This window comes from Geospiza fortis, unplaced genomic scaffold (assembly GCF_000277835.1).
Source record: "Geospiza fortis unplaced genomic scaffold, GeoFor_1.0 scaffold130, whole genome shotgun sequence".
NCBI classification, from domain to species: Eukaryota; Metazoa; Chordata; class Aves; order Passeriformes; family Thraupidae; genus Geospiza; species Geospiza fortis.
In genome coordinates this window covers 2,945,582-2,971,856 of record NW_005054300.1, presented here as the reverse complement: position 1 = coordinate 2,971,856, position 26,275 = coordinate 2,945,582, and the positions used below count along the sequence as shown (strand labels likewise).

Genomic DNA, 26,275 nt, shown 5'->3' with positions numbered 1-26,275 from the left:
GGATCTTTACAGCAGGAGCTAGAATCCTCTGTAGTGTCTACATTGGGCCCATTGGGTGATACTGCAAGTTTGTGATCACCTGGTCACCCAAGCGCTGACTCCACTGAAGAGAAGAGGGCTTTTCTATTTTTTCTTGCTTCAGAAAGGTGAAGGATTGCACCACAGGCAGCTGAATGTTTATGTTGTTCCTTGTGTTCTTCCCTGAGAATCTGTAAGTGGATACCATCTGAGATAGACAGACCTAATCTGATCTAGAACAGAAATTCTCATTTTATTTAAGGGGGAGGAAAAGAAAGAAGGGAAAACTGATAGGAAGGTAGAGTAAATTACTCTTCTCTCCCTGAAAGAGCAAAAAAAAATTACTGCCAAGCAAGGTAGACTAGGCTGGGCTTTGATTGCAGCCCTGTTCTCCCCAGCTGGCAGGGCCCTGGCCAGGCACAGCCCTGTGTGTGACCCTGCCATGCTGGCCCTGCAGCAGGGCTTGAAACAAAGCCCTGTAAGGCTGCACACCTGAGTCTGCCCCAGGAGTGAGTGTGGCAGCTGCCAGAGGCAGAGAGAAGAGCATGGAAACTCCCACAGACTGACACTTGCACAGTGCCAGCTTATTTATGCTCCCTAGTGCTGCAGGCCACAGAGTTTTGAAGACATTATTCTTGATGTTGTGAAGAAGGATGGTAGAGGAATCAGAAAAAAAAAGACAGAGCCAATGACTCGACACTGCAATCAGCTTACATTTATCTCCCCCAGTACCCTACCTTTGCTTTGTTCTGAACTTGTTTAGAGCAATCAAAATCTCCAAATCTCTCTCTCTTTCCCCACGTCAGGGTGTATTTAGCAGTTACATTGCACAGGGTTAGAATATTTTTCTAATGAGAAGAGGTGCTATGAAAGCTTTTATGTTGTTTTCTTTTTTATTTGGTTAATACACTTAGTGTCTGTGAATGTGCATCTGTGTAATGTTTTGTTAATGTGACATTTATTCCAGCCTCTCCTCATACTTGTCTGCAAATCAGTCTGGTTTTGTGTTTAATGCAAGTTATCAATCATCTTTCCATGAGCAAATGGTCTCATATTAAGTGGAAGGAAACATTCCAATGTATTCACTCTATTATTGTTTCTTGGAAAAGATCCAGGTTTGCAATAAAACAGTGATTGGAAATGCTCAAAGTATTTTAATATCCTAATTATTTTTATTTAACTTCCTCTAATAGTTTAAATTGATACTGAATTTATTTAGAAGCTATTACAAAGGGATTCCCCTCGCTCCCTGCCAAGTAGTTCAGAAACACATACTGAACTTAAGCTGAAGACAAAATACATTATTCCTATTCCAAACTGCCAATGATATGAGAAGGGGAAACTTTTGAATGAGAAAGCAAGGAGGAAGGAAATTTAAAAAAAAAAAAGCAAAGAATGCTGCTATATATACACTCAATTATAATTTTAAAATTCATCTGATTTCAAAAAAAATGATACAATGGCAATTTTTCTGTCTTCAGGAAATGATAATCAGACACCCACTGACTTCCTACACTGCTGGCACTAAGACAGATTTGACTACATGAAAAGACCTCCTCATAAATTGCAGCTCTCCCAGCCTACCTTTTATTCTTTTTCTATGCTAGCTGCATTTTCCACCAACTGTTAAACTCATGCTTTGCCTTTTTCACATAAATTTTATTTGAGGTCTTCCCAGGAATGCTTTGTTTGTGCCCAGTATTTCTAAGCATCTTTTCACTGCCTGGATGGACTGAAGCAACATTAAGGTGATAATGCTCAGTCCTACAAGAGATATCTCAGAAACCTGAGGAGCTCTGAGAGGGCTCATTGCTGCCATAAAGGTCCATGGGACAATTCTTCTACTCAGAGCTGTGTAAGGACTTCATGGAGGCATGAATCCAGCTATGCAGATGGAAAGTGTTTCAGTTCTAAGGGCCCAAATCTCTTCAGGTATTTCATGGCATTAGAGACATCAGTAAAAGCTACAAGGCAGGACCAGTGGCTGCATCCTTGGCTGGACAAGCTGGTGGCTCCAGGCCCAGATTCCTAGAGGGGCTTTGGACTACAAAAAGCAAAGCTGCCATTTAGAGAAGTAGTGCATTGACTTGTTAAAGAAATTCCTTTTCAAACTCCCTTCAACAAGAAGTTTCACATTCTTTTGCCCCTAACAGAATCAATGGCATCAGATTAACATAAAACCAAAGACGAGGAAGACTGAAAAAAAAGTGAATAGAATCTCTTATAATAAATTAAAGATTTATGGGCCATAATAATTTTGAAAATAATTGTAACTTGACAATAGCTATTGCCTTTAAGCCAGCATCTAAGGGTACTACATTACTTAGGAAGTAAATTCATTATCATGACACAAATGTTTTTCAAACAATCTTGCGGAGCCTTGCTCATTAAATTAATTTTGAAGTGCTAATTTGGCACCATTTTTTAATGCACATTAATTCACAATATAAATCTTTACAAGCTCAGATTTTTTAATGTTTAAATGGCATTGGAATTTGTTTGAGAAATGAAATTTAGATATAGTATAATTCCAGTTCCCATGCCTTACTTCTTTCTTTAGATGCACATGAAGAGATGAGTGTTTCATGTCATGCTGTGTCACTCTAGGAGAGCATGTGAATGAAGTCCTTGAAACCATTATTAGTGTCATTTTAACTGTGGTACCTGGACAATACTTATCATTCATCTATCCAGACCACAGATTGGGGTTAAACCACACCTAAAGCCACTTTAGATGGAATATCTGCATTCTGAATTTTGTCATATCTATCCCTCTGTCTCAGGTGAAGGGAACAAAACAACTTGTTAACATTGTGAAAGACTGATGGTAGAACTGCCTGATCACAATGCCAAGGCATTTAGTCCAATGATAACTCAGGGTTTTCTGAATATTTATCTAGGTATGTACCTGACCCATAAACTAGTCTATGATTATCTGTATTTATTTTAAATACTGAGCTATGATCTAAGTATTTATTGATGTAATAATCTTTTCCCAAGTCACCAAACATGTACTGAATCCCTCAAGATGATTTAAATCAGTATCTTAATGCAAAATTTTCCTCCTTGAATTAATCAGGGGGTTGGAGTGTGTCTTTGTTGCTCTGTTCAGTCCTTTATGTGATTAATTGCAGATCTTTCCTTTGACTGTTGCAGCAATGCCTCATCCACTCCACATTCTCTTTGATGTAATCTACCCTCCCAAATGAGGTCATTTTGGTTTTTTAAAATCTATTGCCTGTCCAAAAATGCTGTAAGATCTTACAGGTGTCACATTTTCATAGATAAAAAAGGTGGAAGCCACTGGAAGACATTTGGACCCTACAGTTTGTAGGGCTGAAGAAAGTGGCGCCTTTGAGTATGCTAGCTGAGACTAAATCAGCGTTTCAGTGTACAGGGAGGTTTCTTTTTCAGTGTATTTTTGTAGGCAAATATGAACTTTGAGGTCCTCTCTTTAGCACATCATTTCTGAGCTTGAAGCAGTTCACCTCCTTGAAGAAGCCAAGGTGAAGGGGCTCACTGCAGCACCATTTAGAGCATCCCAACTTCAAAGCAAACATAAGTTCTCCAGATGGCAGCAGTTATCCTTGCCTGTGAAAATGGAATGGAGATTTTTGGTCCTAGAACCACAGCAGATCACAGGAAATGCTTTTCACCCCCTAGCAGTGTAGCTGTAAAGGATGTACACCCTTAAGAGATTTCTGACTGGAGTTGGATTTTAGCTCTTTTATACAACAAACTGATATAATTTCTTTCCAAAAACAAACCTTAGATGTATGCCTAAAACAAATTTCCTCATCCCTTCATCAGACTATTCCTCCCTCTCTCCTTTATCTCTGCCCCTCCTTTCCCTTTAATTACAATGGAAACAATTTGCATGATAAACTAAATACAGCTTAATTTCTTGTACCTTATAGGAAGAAAATAATGTTGCAAACTAAGTTAAGTAAATGAATAGTGCATGAACTGCTGCCATCTCTTGGTTATATTCATCACTCCAAGTACTTTGGGCGTATTCATCTAAACCAAGAAAATTAAAGCATATCATAGTGTTATTTCCCCTTTCCTTTTACATCCAGCCTTGCAAACATAAAGAAAAACATTATTTTGTTTTTTTTGACACTGTTCCTAAAATTGACAGTTGCAACTATCAAGAAAATGTATAACATTCTTCTCTCAATTTTTTTTTTGTTACCTTAAGCTAAGTAATTTTTCTTATTTTTCTGGGGTTTAGTTTTTTGTTTTATTTTAATCTTTACGTTTGCCAAAGCAGGGATTATTTTTGGAAGCATTCAGGTGTAATTTTTCTACTACAACAAAGCAGCTTAACTTTATTACATTACCATTCTGAAAATGAAAGGCATGAGTACAAATGGAGGGAAGGGTGGTAGAACTGAGGAATCACATCTGCCTAAGGGAAACAAAATACATTTCTGATATAATTTTTTCCCATGTTTGAAGACTAACATGCTAATTTTTTATGCCTTACACAGTTGTGTTCTCTGATTAGAACCCACAGAAGGCAGTGGTATAATTCCAGTGCATTTCAAGAGCATTTGGATGACTTCAGCTGGAAATTGTCAGGTTTCTAGTGAAGTTGTCAGTGGAATGACATTGGTTTCTCCCACCCAATACCATTCACCACAATTTCTGCATGTTTAATCAGCTCCTGCTGATTTCAGTAAGACATCAATTGACCTTTTCTAGGCCAATTGCAATGTGTGGACAGCTAAAATATCCTGTCTGAGCAGCCATTAGATGCTCTCTAAATGATAATACGGATGATGAATTGGAGCAAAACCCAGACAATCTCCCCATGGCAGCCACAGAGGCAGGATTTTCACCTGTTCCTCACTCTTTGCCACTGCAGTTGGTGTCTCCTGGCTCATGAACACTTTGCTGGAGCTGTGCCTGGCCAGGCCCTGTGGCTGCACCACGGCCACTCGCTCCAGACAGCAGCACAGACCAAGCAGCAATTTGTAGTGAGAGCACAAACAGAGGGTCTGAGAGCAACCTAATTAAAGCACTCCTGCGCTGTGCCAAAGGTTACTTTAACACCCAGGCTATAATTAGCAGCTCCTCTCACTTAGCTGGAGAGAAGGCTCATCCACAACCTGTCTGTTGGAGCAGAAGCAATTAGGAAATCCCGTCACTCTGGTAAGGACTTGCTTGTCATGTCCCACTAAAAACACCTCGTGGAACTGAGAACTTACAAAAAAAAAGTTTCTTTATCTGAAAGACCAGAAATTGCTTAATCTTTTCCCAGCTGGCAAGAGACATCTGGTCACAGCTGAAAATCTCTCTCCGATGGGATGGACACAACCCTGAAATTCTGGGACAAGTGACTCTCTTATCTTTCTTTTTTCTTCTTTTTTCTTTTTTTTTTTTTTTTTTTTTTGTCATGACTAAGTTATGTAATTATATCCAAACTGAGCTAACACCCCCAGCACTAAGTTTGAAAGGACTTGGAGAAAGTAACAAAGTCGCCCCATATAGCAGGTTTTGCTTCACTGGTTTTTATTCATGAGTTCCTTACATGACAATTTACTGAAGCTGATTTTCTTACTCACTGACGTGATTAAAGCAATATCACCCCAGAGAGTTCCTGTTTGCCTGCACATATCACTGCAGCCCTCTCAGCTTCCTCCAGAGCAAGGGGAGAGCCCCACTGTGCTGCAAATTTGGCAGGGTGAGGTCTGCTCTCATTTCATAATGGAGGCATTTTGTCTGCTCTCCTTTTGTCTTGCTAAAATTTCTTCCTGATGACTTGATTAAAGGATTAAAAAAAAAAAAATAGCAGCATGGTAGTTCTGATCTGGAAGAGCACAATAAATACCAGGAAAAGTGCTGTGAAGCAGTGCTTCACCCTCTGAGCGACTCAAATAAAGTGCTTTGGGCTGGGAGCTGAACTACCTGTTCTGATGAGCAGGTAATTGCCAGAGTATGACATGGAGGCATGAAAATGGGGTGAAAAGCCACTGTGGAAGTATAAGCTGGACCTTCAGTACTCATACCCTGTTACCTGAGCAGTGCTTTTCTCACACCACTTACTAACCACCTCCCAGAAGGAAGGATTTTTACTGCTCATTTGGGGAATGACTTATCAGTAGGCTGTCTGCCTGAGGATGCAGAATTTGTAGTGATTATTTCAGCCTTTTCCTTTCCAGTGCCCAGCTCACAAGAGATTACATGGTATTGCTCAAAAAGCAGGGAAATAGCCTTCATAAGCAACAATTTTTTTTCCTGGCTTATATAGTTGATTTTTATTTATTTTTTTAACAGGATCTTTAAACAGTGCCCAGCTCTAGAAACAAATGGATTCAGACTGACAGATTCCTTCCGGATGTGAATACTTAGCTTGCAATTTGCTCTTCCACTGATTTTTTTCCTACCCTATCATGAGATTAATTGGAGAAAAATGGTAGACCATTCCTGTTCAAACTCAGACACATCCAACCTCCTCCAGGGACTCATCTTTCCTGCACAGCTGCTTTATCAGGTTACTAAATGGGGTTCCTGTCATGAGAAACCTCCACAGAACCCTCTATGATACTTTTTATTTTCTGACTTGATTTGCTTTCTTCTGAATCTTTACCCCAAAAAAGGCATAAGTGCTTTAATTTAGGATAGATGCCTTTTCAAAGGAAATATCCCAGCTCAGGTGAACACCACCAAGCTCAAAGCAATAGTTGGACTGAAGTTTTTGGTTTTGTGTTTTTTAGTGCTCAATCCAATCACTCCACACTCTCTCTGCTGAAATTAGGAGCAGACTGGGAAAGGGCACAGCTTGGACAGCTCCTGCCTCACGTTCTGACTGCCCAGGATGATGTAGTGATGGGAACAGGGTTTCGTCCTTACAGCCAGTGGGCAAATGAAAAATTCTGGCTTCTAGGGTGGCCAACAACAGAATTCACTTTAAAAAAAAAGTCCAATTGAGAAAAAATGTTTCATTAATTTTTATTTATTTTTTTAATAGCTTGGAAGAAAACATTTCCCTAGATGATATCACAGTAATATTCAAATGTGATTCCCTGAGAAATATCCTCACCAAGATACTTAATTTTAAATTAGTTAAGTGGTTATTTGGCTGAAAGGGATTTTACAAACAGGATCTACTTATGAGTCTTCAGGCTAAGGAAATATTCTAGTGAAGTTAATTAAGAATGGGATTCTTTACTATGTCTTCTGGTTAATATGATAATCAGGACCATGTTTGCAGTCACTGAGAACTGTAATCAAACAACAACAACAAAAAGGTAATAATCATCCACATGCTTCACAGGCTTTTTTTTCTTGAGGGAACCTTCTGGCTACAATTATAAATATTATTTGTAGTGATGGTATTACTTGTCTCAAATTTACAAACTCTTAATATGCTGGTAATTTAGGATTGAACAGGATTCAGAAGGGGAGGAAGTCTGGCAAACTATCAGTAGAATCTTCTGGTAAAGGGAAATGGGCTTTTATTTTTCCTCTTTGTTGTAAATGTCTTCTAAAACTCTGACATAGAAAATAATTAAAATGGGGACTGTTTGATTAAAAAGAACGACAGTTTTGTTTTCTTAATAAAATGAAATTATTTTTAGTAAAATAATGTAACAGAATTTTGGGGGGTTTGTTCGGGGTTTGTGACATTTCTCCAATGTCTCTTCATAATTGGAAAAAAAAAAATCTGGTGTTACAAATCCAGCAGTGAGGAGTTTCCAGTGTGTGAGGAGAGGGTGCTCATAACACTCCCCAGCATTGCTGTCCTGGCAATTAACCAGCAAAGGGGTCACTAAATGAGGGTCAAAGACAGGGGAGGAATCTCCCAGAGGCAGGAGCCTTTGGGAAAGTCCTGTGGAGGAGACTTTGTGGCATTGTGGAAATCACTGCCCCCATTTATTGGCTGGTGGGAGTTGCTGGCAGGTGAGAGGGGTGTTGGAGTCCAGGCTGCACTTTCAGGGTTTGCTTCATGGCAATGGGTACATAAACCACTAACTTCACTTCATGCAAGGGAAATGCCCCAGGGGTAAATAATTTCGTCTTTCAGATCTGATGCCAAATTCTCTATGAGAAAGGGCCTTGATAACTCTGATGGACTCTCAAAGCTGGGCCTGTAACAAATCTTTTAAACTCCTGTTCTTCAAGGAAAATAAAGCCTTTTTAGCTTTTAAGAAATTATGACCAGAATTCACACAAGGAGTCCTCTGTATGTGTATAAAAGTCTGTTTTAACTGTGCACTTTGCAGTACTCTTAGAAAAAAGCACTCAGATATTCAAAGATGCCAAAATCAAAGGCAGCCTAGTGTCCAGTTAATCCAACCAGCAGGTGTCTATAGATAGCTGGTGGAGATTCTCTGCAGACATGATGCTAATGCTTTCTCACACATCATCTAGTAAGAAAAGAAAAAAAGATAAAAAGGGAAGCTTTAAAAATTGTTATTATTGTCATTTAGCTTATTATTAATAATAATAATAATTATTATTATTATTATATTATTATTTCCCCAGGTGTTCAAGTCCTAGCTTGCCAATAATTTTTGTATGCTTTTTCTTAATATGACTGAAAAGACCAAGATCTGAAAATGGCATCCAACCTCAGAGCTAAAAATATTCATAATTTCTCCTTGCTATCTATTTTTTTTTCTCAGGAGTAAAGGTTGTCTTTTTCTGCAAGTTTTGGAAAATTGCATGTTAATATGTTGATATACACAGTGTAGAAATCAGAATATCAAAAGAGAGCCAATATAATCTATTTTTTACATCTAGTTCAAACAAGTCAAAAAGTAATGTTGTCCACCTTCTTTGCTATCTTCATAATTAAAAAGGATAATTAGAAGAAATTTTAGAGAGATGAAAGAAAAATTCAAGTAAATTGAAGGATGGAAAGGTAAATTTCCTCTCCCTGAAACCAGAACTTTGAAATTAGGGAAAAAAAAATGGTGCAATAATTAATGGGAAAGGAATCATTGCTTTTAATTAATAAAAAAGTTTAGACACAAAATAGATTCCTATGGATGGGTCATAAAAGAGTGCTTGGGGACTTCAAGCAGCAAAGTGTTGCTGAAAATAACCCAGTGTTTATTTTCCCCTGAAGTTAAGTGCAATAACCCTGACAGTGCCTGAGAAGAAACAACTCTTTGTGTAACTGCATCAAAGGGTCAAGGCACCTTAAAATCTGCTGTAAATGAAGGAAGTGCTTGTGTTTTACAGATAAACACCAAGGCCATGTGAGAGCTGTGGGCTCTCTTTGGGCATCTTCATGGAATGACAGGAAGCAGCAGACAGTGTGCTGAGCTGTGGTATGAAAACACAAGGAAAAAAATAATCCAGAAATGACAAACGAGTCCATGTGGATGGGCAGGTCAGCCCCTCTGATGGAGCAGTGCTGGCACACTGACCATGGAGTTTTCTCTGCAGCCACATCCAGGCTCAGACACACCTGCTGGCTCTGGCCCTGGTCCAGGCCTAGCTAAATGTGATGACAAGTGAGAATCATAACCCAACTGCTGATTTTGGGACTGCAGGTGAGGAAGAAAAGCCTCTGGACTCACAGAGAGCCTCTCTCTTGTCCATTAAAGAAATGTTTTTCAGAGGGTAAACATCCTAACTGCTTTCTGTGGCTTTGAAAATTTCCTTCCTGAGCTGTAGATTATTTTGGGATCAAATTGTGTTTCACCCAGGGACAGCCAGTAGTGCCAGGGCCCCTAGTCACTAATGGAACATCAATAATTGACCAGATGGTAGTCCTGCACGTTCATCTATAGTGGAAAAAAACACTTTTATCTGCACAAGCCAGTGCAGCAGGGGCTGAGGTAAGATTTTGGCTCTATGTTTATTATGGCTTCTTCTGGACCTCTGGAGAAAGCACTTTCCAGAGACAGACATAAGTACAGCTGTTCAGGGCATGCAGCTCTGGCCAAACAGCTCCACCTCACTCATAAGGCCACAGAAGGAATGGAAGAATCCTCAGGTTTTTGCTCTAGACATGTTGTAGCTTCAGGGTAGCATGAAGGAGGATTACAGTGGTTTGAATCTCACACTCTGTGTGGGACTAGACAAGTGTGGAATGTGGGAAGAATTATTTGCTGTGAAATATCTGGAGTAAATATTCCACATGGCTTACACCATCCAATTCTCAACAGTGCTGGATCCCATCCACTCACCTCATGTGGCATCAGGCAGGGGTCACTTCAAGTGAGCAGTCTGCTTCAGAGGCTAAGGAAGTTCCCAGCTCCAGCCAAAATGTCAAGAGCAAGACTCTGCACTGAAACTGCCTCAGTCCCAGGAGGGACCCTCAGCCTGGAGTGCAGCCCACAGGGAGAGACCATGGGGACATGCTGCAACCCAGACTCTTCTGGGGTGGAGACAAAGGTTCAGCCCCTCACTGCAGGGAATCCAACAAGGATGTTCCTCTCATGCAGGCAGGGTTAACAGTGAAGGTTTTCTCCCTGAAAACACTCAGTGACATTACATTTAAATGTGCTGCATGCATTATTCATCTCTTAGCAGCAAGCAGCCAGAGCAGAGGCAGCTGTCAGTCCAATTCTTGTTTCAGAGCTCTGCCCTACAGCTGCCTCATGGGGGGCACAAGAAGGAATGACAAGGTCCATGGGACCAGTGGCCCACTCTTGGGCTCTTGGGCTGGGGAGCAATTATTTACAAGGGTAGCTGCAGCCCCAGAAATGTCACCACACCAAGCTTTGTTTAGGAAAGGCTGGAGGAGGAATTTGTTTCATAAAGAGAGGGTTTTTTCTTGCATCTGTGCTGTATCAAAGGGAGGCAATCCTGCCTCTCTTCTCAAGGGTTTTGCTACAGTCCTTCTCTTGCACCTTTGTCTCTCAGGGTTTCTCCATAAAAAAGTCAAAACTTTGAGATTCTGGTTTATTTTCTCTAGTGTAGACAAGATCTGGTTATGGTCCACTCACCAAAATGGCCCAAGATGCCAATGTGAGACCCAACCCGCAATTGCTGCCAAGGTGCACACAGCACCTAGCACAGGGATGGAAACAAGAAGGAATACATCTTGAAATCCTCACACTGAGAAAAATACAACACAGATTTCCTTTACATCCCTCTTTCAGCACAGCAAGAGAAAGCCATATTCTCCAGTAGGAAAAAAGGGAAAGGGAAAAGCTAAAGATAAAACTGCAGATGAAATATATCTCTTAGGCTAATGACTTGGTACATGATAGCACTTTGATCTTATCAATTAGAAAACAATCTGACTTCAGTCTTTTCTTCTGGGTATTATGGCCAAGATCATAGCAACACTCAAAATAAAAGGATCTGTTTTAGCTCAAGTATTATTTATTCCCATGCTTTATGACTCTGTTTCATGGAGAAATGCAGGGACAGCATCTCATTAACTGAAGGAAAATAAAGTTTTCTTTTTCAACACCATGAACATGGTAGCTCTGCAATCAGGGGTAATGTTTAAAACACTGAATGTACCTAGAGATATAATGTGACAAGGAAACTTGTCATGCATTCAATGAGAGGTGACAGCACACAGATAAAATACTAATCCCTTGTTATCAGCTCTGGGTACCACACTAAATGCAATTGTCAGAAATTCTTAGCAGAAGTTGACAGGACCAAGACAGGGTTCATTCAGGGTCACTGGAAATTCCTGCTTCATTTGCATAAGCACTTTAGCAAGTACTTCAAGAGTCCTGCTTTTCAGAAAGAGTTTAAGCAATCATATAGTCACATATTAAGAGCAAGCAATTGTTTGAGGCCCAAATCCCCAAAAGTATTTGAACACCAATAACTACTGATTTTTGGGAAAAGCAATCCAGCATCTTAGATCAAATGTCCTTCTAGGTGGAGAAGTATAAATTTCTCTGAAGCCACAATGTCTGTCTCATTTGTATGTTAAGATGGCAGTAGAGAATCAACATCAAATTAGGAAAATACTTTATTTGACTTTTTAATCATATTTTAACTCTCCTTCTGACAAAGAATTATGAACTTTTTTTGTTCGCTCAAGGGAAGACAACATCCTCAGAGAAAATTCATATTGGATTTTGTAAGTATTTTGTATTCTTTGTTTACTCTCACAGTGTTCATCCATTAGCAGTGAATTACTGTGTTGTTACACAAACCAGAAAACAACTACAAATAACAATCAGTCTCTGCCTCAGGACACACAACAAGCTGAAGAGAATGATCTGAAAATGCTGTAGAGAGATGCTTGCCAAACCAGACTTACTGTTTATGGCCAGAACAGATGCCTGCTAATTCAGGTGGGTACTTAAACTATTAAAGCAGATTATAGCTTCATACACCTCAGTGAGTCACCTGCACTGTGGCCATTCCAGCCTGAATGGAGGAGGCTGCAGTGCCCACTTGAACATTCTAGGCTAATAATTGTTAATTACACTGGGGGTCTGCCCAGGACTGAGAAAACCCAGAACTCCTGGACTGGTATTGTGTCATACCATAGCCTTGGTTGTTGAGGATACCCAAACCCCACTTATGTGCAAATATAAATTCAGATCCTGAGGTACAAAAAAGAGCACTGAACCTGTTATAAGAGGTGGCTGCATCCTGACTTGAAAAGCAGAGAAGTTCTGTTTTCTTCATTTTTTTTCTCAGCAACAGCATCCAGTGCCATATGGCAAGCTGACAGAAACTTCCTAGGCTTCATTTTATTCACATGTAAAAATTAATCAGTAATGCTAATAATTCAGACTTTTCTTCATCAGTGCTGGCAGAAGCAGAGCCAAAAAATGTATTTTAAAGGAACATTTAACGGAGACTGTATGGAGAAGGATAAGCATGGACAGGGAATGAAGCTGGGGTTCCAGGGAACTGCTCAGAGCTCTATCATCTCTTGTTTGGAAAGCAGAAAAACTGGGGACTGAGAAAGTTACCTTTATATTGGCATCTTGCTTCTAGGAACTGTATTTTCGCCCATTTGTGACTATCTGTATCTTCTTCAGGTTATCAACTACCTCCTGTTTTAATACTGTTATTGATACCCATCATGGATAGAGGCTAGAATGAGCAAAAAAACCATGGGCCTTGATTTAGAGACATAATCTGTTTAATAAATATGACTGTAAAAGCAATAAACAATAGCAATTATACATTACGCTACATTGTATTCAACGAAAGGGAAAAAGAAGATGAAAAAGTACATCAAAAAAAGTAATTTTAAAATTAGAAATAGTTCCAACACTATAAGAAAACTTTTTGATTGGCTTACTATAAAAATAAGTTGGCTAATGTTGGACTTCAGTGGGGACTATTATACAGTTGCAGCCAAAACTTTCCCATCTTTCTTAAAGCTGTAGTTGCAAACATAATAGCAAAGCCATACAAACTGCTGGGTTTCTACCAGTCCTCAGAGAAACTGCAGAAGTAGGCAGAGGACTCTGTACTGTGATTATCCTTTAACTACTACAGGCCTAATGTCCTTGGTATCATTTTTGTTTTGCCAGCAAGTGGGTTAATTTAGGTCTGTGCCCAGTTTGTGACTGAGAAATTCAAACCCACCACCACCAAACCCCTGCCCTGGGACTTTGGGCCACACTTACCATTCTGATTTCTCCTGGTTTTGACTCAGGTTGCCATGGGCAATGTCTACTGAATAAAACCCACCTATGTCAGCAATCAGGGTGCCTCCTACAAGTGCCTCACTGATTATGAGCTGGCCTCTACTTTTCTCCACCTAACATAGTTAGGCAAGTGTACAGTGGTTACAGTATTTCTGTCTTTACACTCCAAACCAAAATCCTGGTGCTAGGTTTAATTACCTGAGTTGGGTTGGAAATCAACAGTTGTAGTGACCATGGGCTAGGCTTCACACAGCTAACCAGTGTCTTTGGAGGACTTGTTTGAGATGTGCTAATCCTACTTTCCTGCTGTTCCCTTGCACAGTCTGTGTGAACATGTCCTATAGGCCTCATTTCCACTTGCAGGGGAAGATACAAACTTAAGTTATTGATAAGAAATCAAATCTTGTGTAAGAGTGGTCCTGTGGTACTGAGGCTCAAAATGCATGGCAACAGTCCAAAGCCAAATTCTTCCTTCTCTGCCCACAGTGGCAGGAGCTTGCAGATCTGCAACCAATGGGGGTGCCAAAGAAAGCCATTGGAAAACTGTGCACAGACCTTTCCCTGCCCCCTATTCTGTGGACAAGGTGCATTTCAAAAAACTGACAGGCCTTTGGGTGACTCTGAAAAGGCAGAGATCTCCTGGGGCTTCCCCAGACAAATTCAGCCATCAGCACTACACAGAGCTGAGGGTGTTGCTTTCTCTCAGCCAAAACTGAAGGTGTAAGGCTGGCACAAAGTACAGTGAGTTCTTGCTGGCAATAACCTCCTGCCTGTAATGCATGCTTGTTCTGTTCTGTTCAGGGTTAGGAGGGAACATCACCCTCCCATGGCACTGCCTTGGTGTGAGCAGGCTAAGAAAGCTCTTTAGGAAGGAGCCTGACCTCGCAGTTGGCATCACCCACACTCACACTCAGCCTCCTCGCACTGTGGGGCACAGGCAGCAGCTGCAGCTAGAGGAACGAAGGGCAGAGTCCAAACAGAGAGATAAACCAGGCTGACCAAGAATATTTTCAGTGCCTTAAAACTCCAGTGTGATTTTTTTGTGTGTGTGTCCTACGAAAGTCTGCTGGAGCAGTTACCCCTCCCGCAGCCCAAAGTGCTAAAAGAGCAGTTAAACCTAAAGCCAAGAACCCTAAACACTCCCTCCCACCTCCCACCGCCCCAGCCCTTCTCCCCCCACATCCCAGCCCACCCCTCTCCCTAAAGAAGAGACCCCCCCATGCATATTCTTGGCCTATATCATTATGAATTTTCTACAAATTAGAGACAGATCAGAAAAAAGAGAGTGAAAGGGTGAGGGGAAGGGCCGCAGGGGTGAATAGTGGTACCAATTCCTCTCCCCCCACCCCCCACTAAAATTGAACACCTGTACAATGCTGTTCCACTATGGTCTCAGTATAATGTCCACATGCACAGGCTTAAAGCTAAAAACCCTTTGTCGTCTGAAGAATTAAAAAGTCCAAATGCAGTGAGATCTCCTTTTTTTAGATACAGATGTTGGTGTCCTCAATTCAACCATTTACATAGGTAGGGATTTCTTTTGTGCTCTGGGGGTCAGCAGCTGTGGAAATACTTCCTGTGGAAAAAAACAAAATAAAAGTCAGTAAATAACATGCATATTTAGTCAAGGAAGACGCTTGCAGGTATCACCTTGATTGCCTTTGGGATTCAGCTGTTCCAGACTGACACATTCTTTCCAGAAATATTTTCTTGTCATTCAAACACTGTAGATGATGTCCTGTTCTTTTGCTAATGAAGATGATTCACCCACGGTAGAGGGAAAGGCAGGAGCAGAGGGGTGGAGGGAAGGAGGGGTTGAGGTCCTCAGAGGAAATGTGTAACTCATTTGCAATGATAAGGTGTTGGAGATTTCATAAATAACCTTAACCTTTGCATTTGCAGAAGAAGTGCCTAAACCACATGCATCCAGAAAATAGGAAAGTGAGGTTTTGTTGCCAGAGTTTGGAGAGAAAATTAAATGATGCAGGGACATTAATTCTGATTCCTCCAAGGCAGGATCCCTGAATGTTAGTCAAAGGTGATGAAAAAAAAAAGGTTTCTGAACAAGCATACAAAAGAGAAACACCCAATTACAGTCTTGCTTTGTTTTCCCAAAAGAAAGAAAACTCATTAAAAAAGAAATTGCTGATTTCCAGAAACAGATGAGGTGGTTGTATAGGAGAGTACCTTTGCACTTTCTATTCTGTTCACATCGAGGTCCAGACCTTCTCATTTTGTCAATGAGCTCTGATTCAGTTTTCTCATTCATCTCACTGACAGGATGGAAAAACACTCTTAGGAAGTTTGTTGGACTGATTCCTTTTGATACATAATTGAGTCTGTGTATCTCACACATTTAACTTTATTGCTCGATCGTGCAGTCACAGGTGCAAACCAAGGAGTTGTAAAAGGCCAGTTTCTGGCGTAATGCAGTGTTCAGTAGCACAGCTGAAAAATGTATAAAATTCTGGCTGTTATTGAAAGACAAATGCTATAGATGCACCAAAAGAAAACCTACCCCCAAAATGTGCTTTTGATTTCTCTTATCCTGGAGCCTTCTAGGGTTTAAGTTTCCGCCACCAGCAAGAGCAGTTTTGAAGGTACCTTGTATAGAGCTAGCAGAGACTGACCCTTGCCACTGCAGTCTGAAACTGCAGTTTGCACCTGTGGAAAACATGAACCACCACCACTGCATTCTTTTAGAAAAAAGGGGAAGCTCAAAGCCCAAAGCTTTGAGAATTCCAGAAAGAGAGTTCCTGACTTGAAACTGGGTGTTTCTCTCTTAGCATCTTACAGCAATTTTGCCTTGAAGGTTTCTAGGGGGGAAAAAACAACAAGAACAAGAAAACTAAATATTAAAAAAATTTGTTAAAGTTTAGGACCCACCGCTCTGGGTCTTGGCTTGAAATCTCTTGGTGATCCACAAGCTTTTTGGAAGTCCTCTGTCCAGACTACCTTGGTTGCATTTCCTTTCCTTGGGTTCTGGACTGTGGCCTGAGGTTGCTCTGTATGGGGAATACCACATGGGAAGGTTGGTCCCCTCGCTCCATCCTGTGTTCTGCTAAGCAGGGGTGTCCAGGTCTGCTTAGCTGAATAGCTGCTTAAAAGCTTGTAATAGCTAAAAAAAATCTCCCTCATGAACAGGTTAGGAGAGATCAGCACTGACTGCAGTGGAGCTTCCAGCTTAGACATCAGTTTCATCAAGAACCTTTCTCCTTTCTCCCCCCAAGTTATTTCACAGGCTGCAATCTTAGCACATCACACTCCCCCTTTTAATTGTCCTTTTCCTTGTTCCCTCTCTGCAGCAGCCATGACTGCAAGCCTGCTTTAGCAAACACTCCAATAGATTTTAGGAACATCCTCAGGTGAGATCTAAGGTTTCTTTAGGCTGATGAAACTGTGCAAATAAGGAATCTCAGCTGCAACTGTGCTTCACTCCTGCCTAAGTCACAGAATCACAAAATAGTTGGGGTTGGAAGGGACCTCTGGAGAACATCTAGTCCAACCCCCCTGCTAAAACAATTTCACCCAGAGCAGGTTGCACAGGATCGTGTCCAGGAGAGTTCTGAATATCTCCAGAGAAGGACAGTCCACAACATTCCCTGGGCAGACTTTTCTGTTTAATTCCTCTCAAATAGGTGCATGTCCTTATTTGCAGGGGTACCTCCAGTCTGGAGCTGCAGAATTGTCACCTCATGAATGAAGCTGAGCATTGCCTAAGCAGTCCTGGCTTTAGCAGAACATGTCTCCAGAATGAAACCTCCCTGCTCTGTCCCAGTACTTCTAGTGTAGCCAGGGTAACAGAAAACAGACTGATCCCAGAATGCCTTTCCCAAATCTATTCACTTTAGGTCCTAAAAAAGCCTGCTTTTGGAAATAAACATATAGGCCTGTGGGAGAAGTCAGCCTGAGGATAAACCCAGCTGTCCAATACTGAGATCCCAGGTTTTACTCAGTTTGTTTGGGAATCAGCCAGACTAACACTGCTGCTGGCAACAGGGTCTGGCACAGCACAAAGATCCCAGCAGTCAAAACATCAGCAGATATTTAGCTTTAAATATTACTTACCGAATCACCTGCTCACCTCCATGTTCCAGGTGAGCTTCATCAGTTCTTCTGGCTATGGGACTTAGCCCCACAACTATATCAGCCCCAGCAAAATAAATTACATTGCCAGCAGGATTTTTTTGAGAAGGGGAGGGGATCTACGTAGAGCAACTAGGAGAGAGAAAAAGCCTAAAGTTGTTCCGCTCCCTTTCATCACATGGCAGTGAGGGAGAGGGAAGAGTTAGAAGGTTTCCTGTAGCAAAACTAATGTTGCAGCAGAAGAGAACGGGAGGAGGATTGTGCAGGAATATGGGAAGAGGGGAGGCTGAGAAAAAGGTTAGCCAATTATAAGTCGGAGTCTGACCAGCTGCAGGATGCTGCAAGTTATTTACCTATGGGGTGGACTTCCAACTTCTCATCTACTAGTTGCTCAGGGCTCATCAGCTCACTTTGAGGGACATTAGGTATGCTTTCCCTCTGACTGACTGGACTGACCATCTCTTGATCTTTTTCATTCTGCATCTGTGCATATATATTAAGGCCAGGAATCTTCCTAAAACATTAACAGAAACCATCATTGTGTGGTACTCTGGCAGATGATGTAGTATCAGCTTTTACAAACCAAAAAACAACTCTCTCAGAAAAAGAAAACCCAGCAAACAAACCCCAAACACCAGAGCGAAAGGCAGCAATGGAGAGAAGGAAGTGGCTCAGGGAAGGTCATACCTTTTGAACTTGTAGATGATGAACACAGCTAGTCCCACAAAAACAACAGAGAGGAGCATCAGCATGGCTGAACCACTGTGACTGGGAGTGAGGTCCACCAGGGGAGCTGCAAGAGAGGAGAAGGTTAGAGCCAACCCCAACCTGAAGTGAAACTTGCTCCCTCCAGAAATACAGTTCATTCTCCCCTCTTGCTGCACTTGTAGCAGGTCTGCACATCTCCTGGGCTTCTCTCCCTTTTTAATGCACCTGGGAGGAAGCCCAAGTTCAAATCATCTGTGGTGCTCAACATACCCCTTGATGTGAAGGTCCACAGCTTTCCCTTTAGAGGACTTTGTTTCAGATTCAAAAAAATCCAGAACACATCAAAACCAATCTTAATTAAAGAGCTTCTCTGTATTTCTCCTCAGAGTTTTGCTCACTATCTTGCCACAACCCCTCCCAAAACAAGGCCACCCAACCCATCCAGAAGCATGGATTTCCCAGAAATATGAAGTGAATGGTATTAAACAGAGCTTCCATCACTCTCACACACATACACAGGAAGGCAGTGAGCCTCCAAGCAGTTTCACATGGAGGAGCAGAGGAGTCAGTTGTTCCTGCAGACAGACACAGAGCCCCAGCTGTGCCATGACAAGGAGCAAACACATCCTCACACACAGAACGTGGCCCAGGTAGTGCCCTCCTCTGCAAAGCAGTCTAAGTCAACTTGAGCTGCTGCCAAACACATCCTCTCCCTCTTGCACCTCTTCACATGCACTGAACAGACCCCTCCTAAACCAGAGCCAGAAGACACAAGGAAACAGGCTCACACAAGCAAAGGCACACACATCACATGCACATGTATTTTCAGCTTCACACCCAGACTAATAAACCCAAAACTTACAAAGAGAAGTGAGAAATCTTTCCCTTCCCACATCTAGCAGAATCCAAAATCAAAGGATCCATTATTATGAATTCCTCACACATCTCCACTCTGTCCCCTCTCCATCTGTGTTTTGTGGGTCTCCGCAGTTCTGTGGCATGACAAAGTGGCTCTCCAGCCTATTCAGATTCAGCATCACTCAAAGTTCCTCTCTAATGCTGCACGGAGAGCCTAGTAATAAACAGCTATTTAACTGCTTTGTGAGGAATATTGGCATGTTTTCCTCTGCCTTAGAGCTGAAGTTGTTGTCTGTTGGGTTGGGGACACTGGTTTGTTTTCTTATCTCATGAGAAGAAGGAATGAACATGATGAATGAATCACAATCTGTTGTCTGTAATTGCCATAAATTAATCCTTCCTCCAGTGTGATCTGAACAAAGAAGAAAGAAGTCTGGAGTGTGCTGAGGCCAACGCTTGTCATTCTTCAGGGCTCCAGGGAAAGAACACACTCACACACAACACACATGCAGACAGAGACTCATTTCTACAGGCTCTGCTTGAATGTCCACTCCAAGCTACTTTAGATACCTGCACTTTTGCTCCCTGCAGGTCCTCTGCTGGAGCAAATGCTGCTGTGCAGGGGCAGGCACACACAGAGGGGAACATAAATGAGCACCTAAGCATGCAACATAAATGTAGGTGGACACAGATATCTGTGTGTACACTTCCAAAAACACATTGAACTTTGTGGTTCAGCCAACTATAGCCCATAGCTACCAGAGTCCAACACAAAATCAGTGAAAAGGCTGGGAAAGAAGGGATAACATAGCCCACAGCAGCACCTTTGGCCATGTGCATCCCCTGGGACTGTGTTTTCCAAGGGTTGCTTCTGGCGTTGTGCTGTGTTCCAAGTTTCCCTGGTTCAATTTATTTAATTTTTTATAAAAGCTTGGATTTCCAAAGGCCAGTTCTTCTTATTTTCTAACAACCAAAACAATAGCTTTCAGCAGAGAAGTAGTCTCTCATGGCTCTGTGTCAAATTTTGAACTATTCACAAGTTTTGGTGTCATGAAATTGGGTCTTTTGCTTAGATTGAGAACATGACCTCTGCAGCTTGTTAGGGAGACATAATCCCTCATAGACCTCATAGTGGATGTTCTCTGGGTTTTTAATACATAGTTTGGCCATCCAAGCTCATTTTGCATTCTTACTGAATCCTGTTTCTGCAAGAGATAAAATCCTACAGGGTTCCTATACGACACTGTGAGTCCAGTTACAGCAATCACTCACCAGTGGCTTTGGAGAGTACAACAAAGCCTGCCTTACAGAAAAAAATAGCGTTTGTTTGCATCTGTTATGGACAAAAAAGTACTCCTTCCTGGTGTCTGTGTGTAAATACAAATAAAAACATGCATTTTTGGTAAAAATTATGAACAATTGCACGTAACTCCATTTTTGAAACTGACATTATATGCTTTTGGTTCTAACTTGTCTAAAAATAAGCATCTGGCCATCTGTTCCACACCTACTGGAAAGCAGAAACATACACCAATATCCTCAGGACAGATATTAGAAAGCTCTGCTTAGGAAAAATGAAATATTGGAAACCCCAGGCCTTTCTTTTGGGGGAATTTAAATGCAGTCATATTACACCCTTTCTTAATAATCTCTCTTTTCTTACTGCTTACAAGGCAGCAAGTGGACTGACACCTGGTTGGGAAAATCCATTTATACCACAAAAAGTTTTTGGACAGCAGTTTTCTGGTAGAAATGAACTGAGGGTTTAAGTTTGCAAGTTATCAAAAGAAGCTGATACCAACTGATCAAAATTATCAGCAGTGCCTGGGGAAAATGAACTCCTAGGAGTGTGGATTGGTGTGTCCATCTCTTATTAAGTAGGACCTGTGCTGTGAAATGAGGTTTTAGCATGCAGAATAAACAGTGACATATGTAATTAAATATCAGGAGTTTGGAGATTACTTATTTTGAAATAGGATTAGTTAAGGCCCAAACTGCCTGATCTTATTTTTATGCATATCTATATTGATTCTAGTGTTTCATACTGCTGAACAACTCTTGAGCAGTGTTTAGTTGCTTTGAATGTTTGTGGACTCTAAAATATCTGAACATATCCAAGGCTAGCAGGTAACTTTTGTGCTGTGGGACCCAGGCTCAAAATGCCATGGTGCTGCTTAGCTATTGAGTATTTCAAAGATAACCAAGAAATACACACTTCTGCTGCTACTTATACCACGTTTCCAAAAAACCAGTAAATTCTTGCACCTAGGAAAACAAAAGGATTAGCTGTAAATGCAAAAGTCACTATATCTTTTTAGCATAATATAGAAAGGTGAGGTAGAGCAGACATTTTACTGTGCTGTTACTGTGAGATAAAAATAAGAAATGTTTAAAATACAGCTGATAGCACACTACTACCATTGATATATTGCTTGCTGTGCTACAGAGCAACACAGAAGGCACACACAGAAGGAGGATACTCACCTGCTGTTAAATGGGCAGCATGGACAAGGATTCGAACTCCTGGCTTCAACTCAAAATGGACCAGGTTTTGGTTCAGTTTCTGGATCAGTGTTTCTGAAAGCTGGGAAGGGACAAAACCAACCAACAAACAAACAAACAAACAAAGGCATTTGCTAATTTGTTTCTGCTGGCAAAGCAAAGATTTTGCAGGCTTTCCAAGCACACACTGCTATCACCTCACAATGAAGGATTTTGGACAGAGTGGTTTGTGTATGGTCAGCACTGACTGAGCAACAAGGTGCCCAGTCACACCTCTGTGAGAGCAGCCCAGCAGCAAAAGGGAATTAAGCCCCAAAGGAGCGTTCTACCCTCATGTGAAAGTGGACACAGGACCAGCCAGCAGCATCACATCAGTGAACTCATTCACTGTTTCAAGGGAAAAGGAACTTTTCAGTTGTTAATGAACACTTGCTCCTAATAAATAACTGCTTGCTTGTTGAGTGGCCAGTTCCATGCTCTTAGAGGATGTTCATAACATGTGATATACCTGAATAAAAATGAATGGTTTAGATCATTGCCGCAGCTTGCAGTTAATTTTCAAGTTCTAAAAGCAAATTTCTTTTCATTCAGCTCTGAGATTCAAGACAGCTGCTCCCTAATCCTTAAATATGTACCAGAACCAGCTTGAATCTGGAAGTGTTTACTGACTACAGAATGTGGCTTAAACAAAATGCATGTTCCATGTCTTCTTCTGGGTTACATTCATAACCCACTCTCTTTCATAGGGGAGATATTCCACAGAGCATTCAGATCACCAGATTATCTTTCCATAACTGGTGACATCAACGGAGCCCTAGCAGAAATGAAGCAGATTATTCCTCCTTTGGACACAACAGAAAAGATGAGCATTTGTTGAGATAAGACCCTATGAAATCTGTATTTGTACAGTAAAGGAGCCAAACTTCGGGCCAATCTGTTGGCAAACATGTCTTTTTTTAAAGTCAGTTTGTTGCAATGAGCACAGATCCACTTTTTTCCACATCACACTTCATTACATGCAAGAAGTTTCAGGCATGTTGCCATTAAAAACAAAAAATCCAGATAGATTAATCAAGGAATGGAAGCCTACAGACATGGTGCTGACAGTTTGTCGTGTGTCTTTTGTATGTTCATTTGCCTGACAGTTCATGTATTTCACATTTTCTTACAGCAGAGATCAGTCTTCCAATTGAACAGTCACAGTTCTCCAGGTAGGTTTATTTAGGGAGAGCTGGCTGGAAAACAGGAAACACAACATCTCCTATAACCCATAATATGCAGTTGATGAGAATGTGTTTTTATAACCATACCAGGATCAAGTGGAATCATATTCTAGTGCTCACCACTTAATTCAATTTGTTTTAAATAAATCCCTATTCCTTCTTGAAGATTAATGAAAAATTGTCAGAAAAAAGAACATTCCAATAATTTTTACACCATCTTTTTCATGTTCTTCATTTTTGCCTGGTTGAGCTATTTCAGTAAATTCTACCCAGATATGATTAGATGTTCCTTGGCTATCATTCATCACAGTATGAGATTTATCTGCTTCTTTTTCTTTTTTAACATTCTTAATGGTTCTTTCAATACTCTTGGCTCATACACTTCATTTCTGGCTGCTGATCACTTGAATATGTGCCTTTGGTCCAATATCAATTTGGCAATAACTCTTACAGGCATTTTATTTATATTTTTAAATATATCTCTTTAAAGTTACAATTTATTTCATGGGTGCCAGAATGAGCAATAAATATATTTCTTCCAATAGCAAGAAAAAAATACCACCTGCATTCAAAGAGCCATCTGTTGAGCTCAGAGCAGCAGGGATGGTGACACAAAGATGTGCAGTACATGAAGAATGCCTGGGAAGCAAATTATAGCCCTCTTTAAGCATTTGAGCATATTAATAACCAACATTGGCAACTATAAAAAGTTTTTCATCTCTAAAACTAGAGCAACAGATGCAGATTCATATGGTGTAAACCAGGTACCTTAATAGCTCATGGAACTAATGGGAAAGTATCATCTTGGCTGTATTCTGTCCTACATAAAACCTAACAGCTCTCCTACATAACCCTGCAGGAATTTTCCTTTCTGCTCTGAGATCCTGATGCTGCTGGGGCAGCTGAGCCTCTGGTAGGAGAAAAAAAAAAGGCAAATATGAGACAGTAAACTACAGAAAGGAGACAACCACATTGTGTGTCATTCCTCTTCAACACATTGTGATACCTGCACAACATGGCAGGGGAAGAGCAGAGGTAAAAACCATACATGTGCCTTCTACACAAGCAGAGGCTTACTGTGAAATGTAACTGAGTCTGCAGCTAGCAAACGCTGTGTGTGGCACTGGAGAATGGCTTCCTCAAGGATTTGGGCAAAAAATGGAAGAATGGGAGAATGTGGAGAAAGTCAGCATGAGAAAGTACAAGAGATTTGGTTGGGCAGGGGTGACTTAAGGGGCAGTGAGATCTCCCCTGGCCTCCCTGCAGGCTCCTGGGGCACTGAGCAAAGAGACAAAACTGCAGCTGATGTGTGCCGTGGGAGTGAAAAACCAACAGGTATTCCTGTCTGGAGGGCCAAGGGAAAGGAAAAACAGGAAGGAGAGAGGAAGTAAGGATAAAGCAGTAAGGCAAAGGAAGAAAGACAGAAAGAAAGGGTCACAACTGAAATTTATTATTACTGTATTGCTTTCTTACTTGATTATGAATGAGGACTTCATTGTATAACATCCTGTACAAATTCATCTCAGACTAAAATTTTTGCCTGAGACTATCAGTGTCTCAGCAGAGGCTTGAAACAGCAGTAACTGTTCCAGGACTACACATAAAGTGTCAAAATTGGCAGCAACACCATTCATTCTGTGCAGAGTATAAAGCACATTTCCTCGGCTGGATTAATTACACGTTCTCCCAGTGGCTTTTTGTGTACAGCTTTTTTTTTCTTTTTTTTTGCCTTGGTCTTTATGGAATCTGAACAAGTGAAAAAAGTGAGTAATAGCCTAAGATCTTCAAAAGTACCAGGAATTATAGAGAGAATCAGACATCTGCCTTCCTCAGGCAGCTCTGGAGATTCCTGACACACACGTCTGAGGGAAGAACAGATGCATTCAGACGTGTTTGTAAAATGTTTGCTTGTTTGGTACAATATTTTCATTTTTCTTTATGTAGAAAACAAGATCCTCTTCCAAACAGACATACAGAGTGAAAATGCATTTCTGTACTCCTAAAAATTATCTGAAATAGAAACCATACATAATGGCTTACAAAAGCCAGTATTTGAGGTCAGTGAGCAGCCTGGATAAACCTCAAGGGCCCAATTTTCCATTGGGATTGGACACTGCCCTCCAAAGCTGGACCTGGCAATGTTTGTGGTCTTCACACGGTCCCAAGGGCGCACTGAGAGCTCAGTCAGGACATTTGCTTTGAGATTGCAGAACAGACTCCTCTACCTTCACGCCTATTTCTACCTCAGTTATCTGACTTTAATCTAGGAGTGGTTCTGACTTGACTTGTTTGTAGTATTAATATAGTGTCTGTGAATTAAATTTCCACACAAAGGCTAATCTCAGTTGTTGAGGTAATAAAAAGGTTTAAATGGTGAACATTTTGGGGTTTGTGCTTCACTATATTTCTGCACTCCAAGTGACACCATGGATGCATTTTGGTTTAAAAAGCAGAAAAGGAAACATCAAAGTACTTTGACCTGTTTCAAAAATAGCAATGCAACTCCAGTTCAACAGCCAGACCTTCATCTGGGGAACAGGTTGGCCTCAGGCCTCCCCACCTTCATCTCTCCCTCCTGGAGATGCAACTAACTTAGCTGAAGACAAAACTTCTTAGAATAGCAACCTCTTAATTTATAGTCTTCAAGAGTCTCTCTTGTGAAAATAATTAGCTTTCAAAATTAGTTTTGGTCCTTAACTGAGCCTCATTGACTTTATCTGCTTCATTTGCAGAATTAAGCATGATGTGCAAAAATAATTCAGTAATAGGAACTATTCTTCATGTATCATTTTTCATCAAAGGACACATAATGAATAATAATAACAGACAATTTGTGAATGAAAAAAAAAAGAGATTCCAATTTAAAAATGGAACAAAACAAAAATTAATTTGGCTGCTCTTAGCATTTTGTCAGATTTAGGACTCTAAAAGAACTATGTGAACCAAGAAGCAGAATTATCACTGAGAAGGGCACTTTCCCATACCTTTATTGACTTTTGAAACCCCTGGTGTAAATTATTTTAGACTAATTGAATGTGATTCAACTGTGCCAGTATGCACTAGCTAAGAATCTTGATAATTTTATAGATACTGTGTAAAGATCTCAACTAATGAGTGCTACACTTCTATTCAATTCATTGAGCAAATCAATAAACAACTAAGGAAAGAATTAGGCACATTGATTTAGTAGGAAGAAACTTGAACCAACATTGGGAAAGTGAAGTGGGAGTCAGGGCCAACGTGGATTACTTTAAACTGTGCCACTTGCCCCGGATAACCTCAGACACTTCACGTGGGGCCTCTAAAGCTTGCTGGCCTTAGCACTGAAAAGAG

General features: G+C 40.9%; 1 protein-coding gene across 1 annotated transcript in view; it reads right to left on the bottom strand.

Moving 5' to 3' along the window:
- Positions 1-14,785: 14,785 nt before the first annotated feature.
- Positions 14,786-26,275, bottom strand: part of SORCS1 (sortilin related VPS10 domain containing receptor 1) — a 218,782-nt gene continuing 207,292 nt past the window's right edge. Inside the window, exons 24-28 of the mRNA XM_031062725.1 lie at positions 21,702-21,801; positions 18,339-18,444; positions 18,005-18,165; positions 16,452-16,570; positions 14,786-15,141 (exon numbers count right to left, since the gene is read on the bottom strand). Coding sequence (XP_030918585.1) covers positions 15,085-15,141; positions 16,452-16,570; positions 18,005-18,165; positions 18,339-18,444; positions 21,702-21,801 — 543 coding nt within the window. The 3' untranslated portion in view covers positions 14,786-15,084. The remainder of the gene's footprint in view (positions 15,142-16,451; positions 16,571-18,004; positions 18,166-18,338; positions 18,445-21,701; positions 21,802-26,275) is intronic.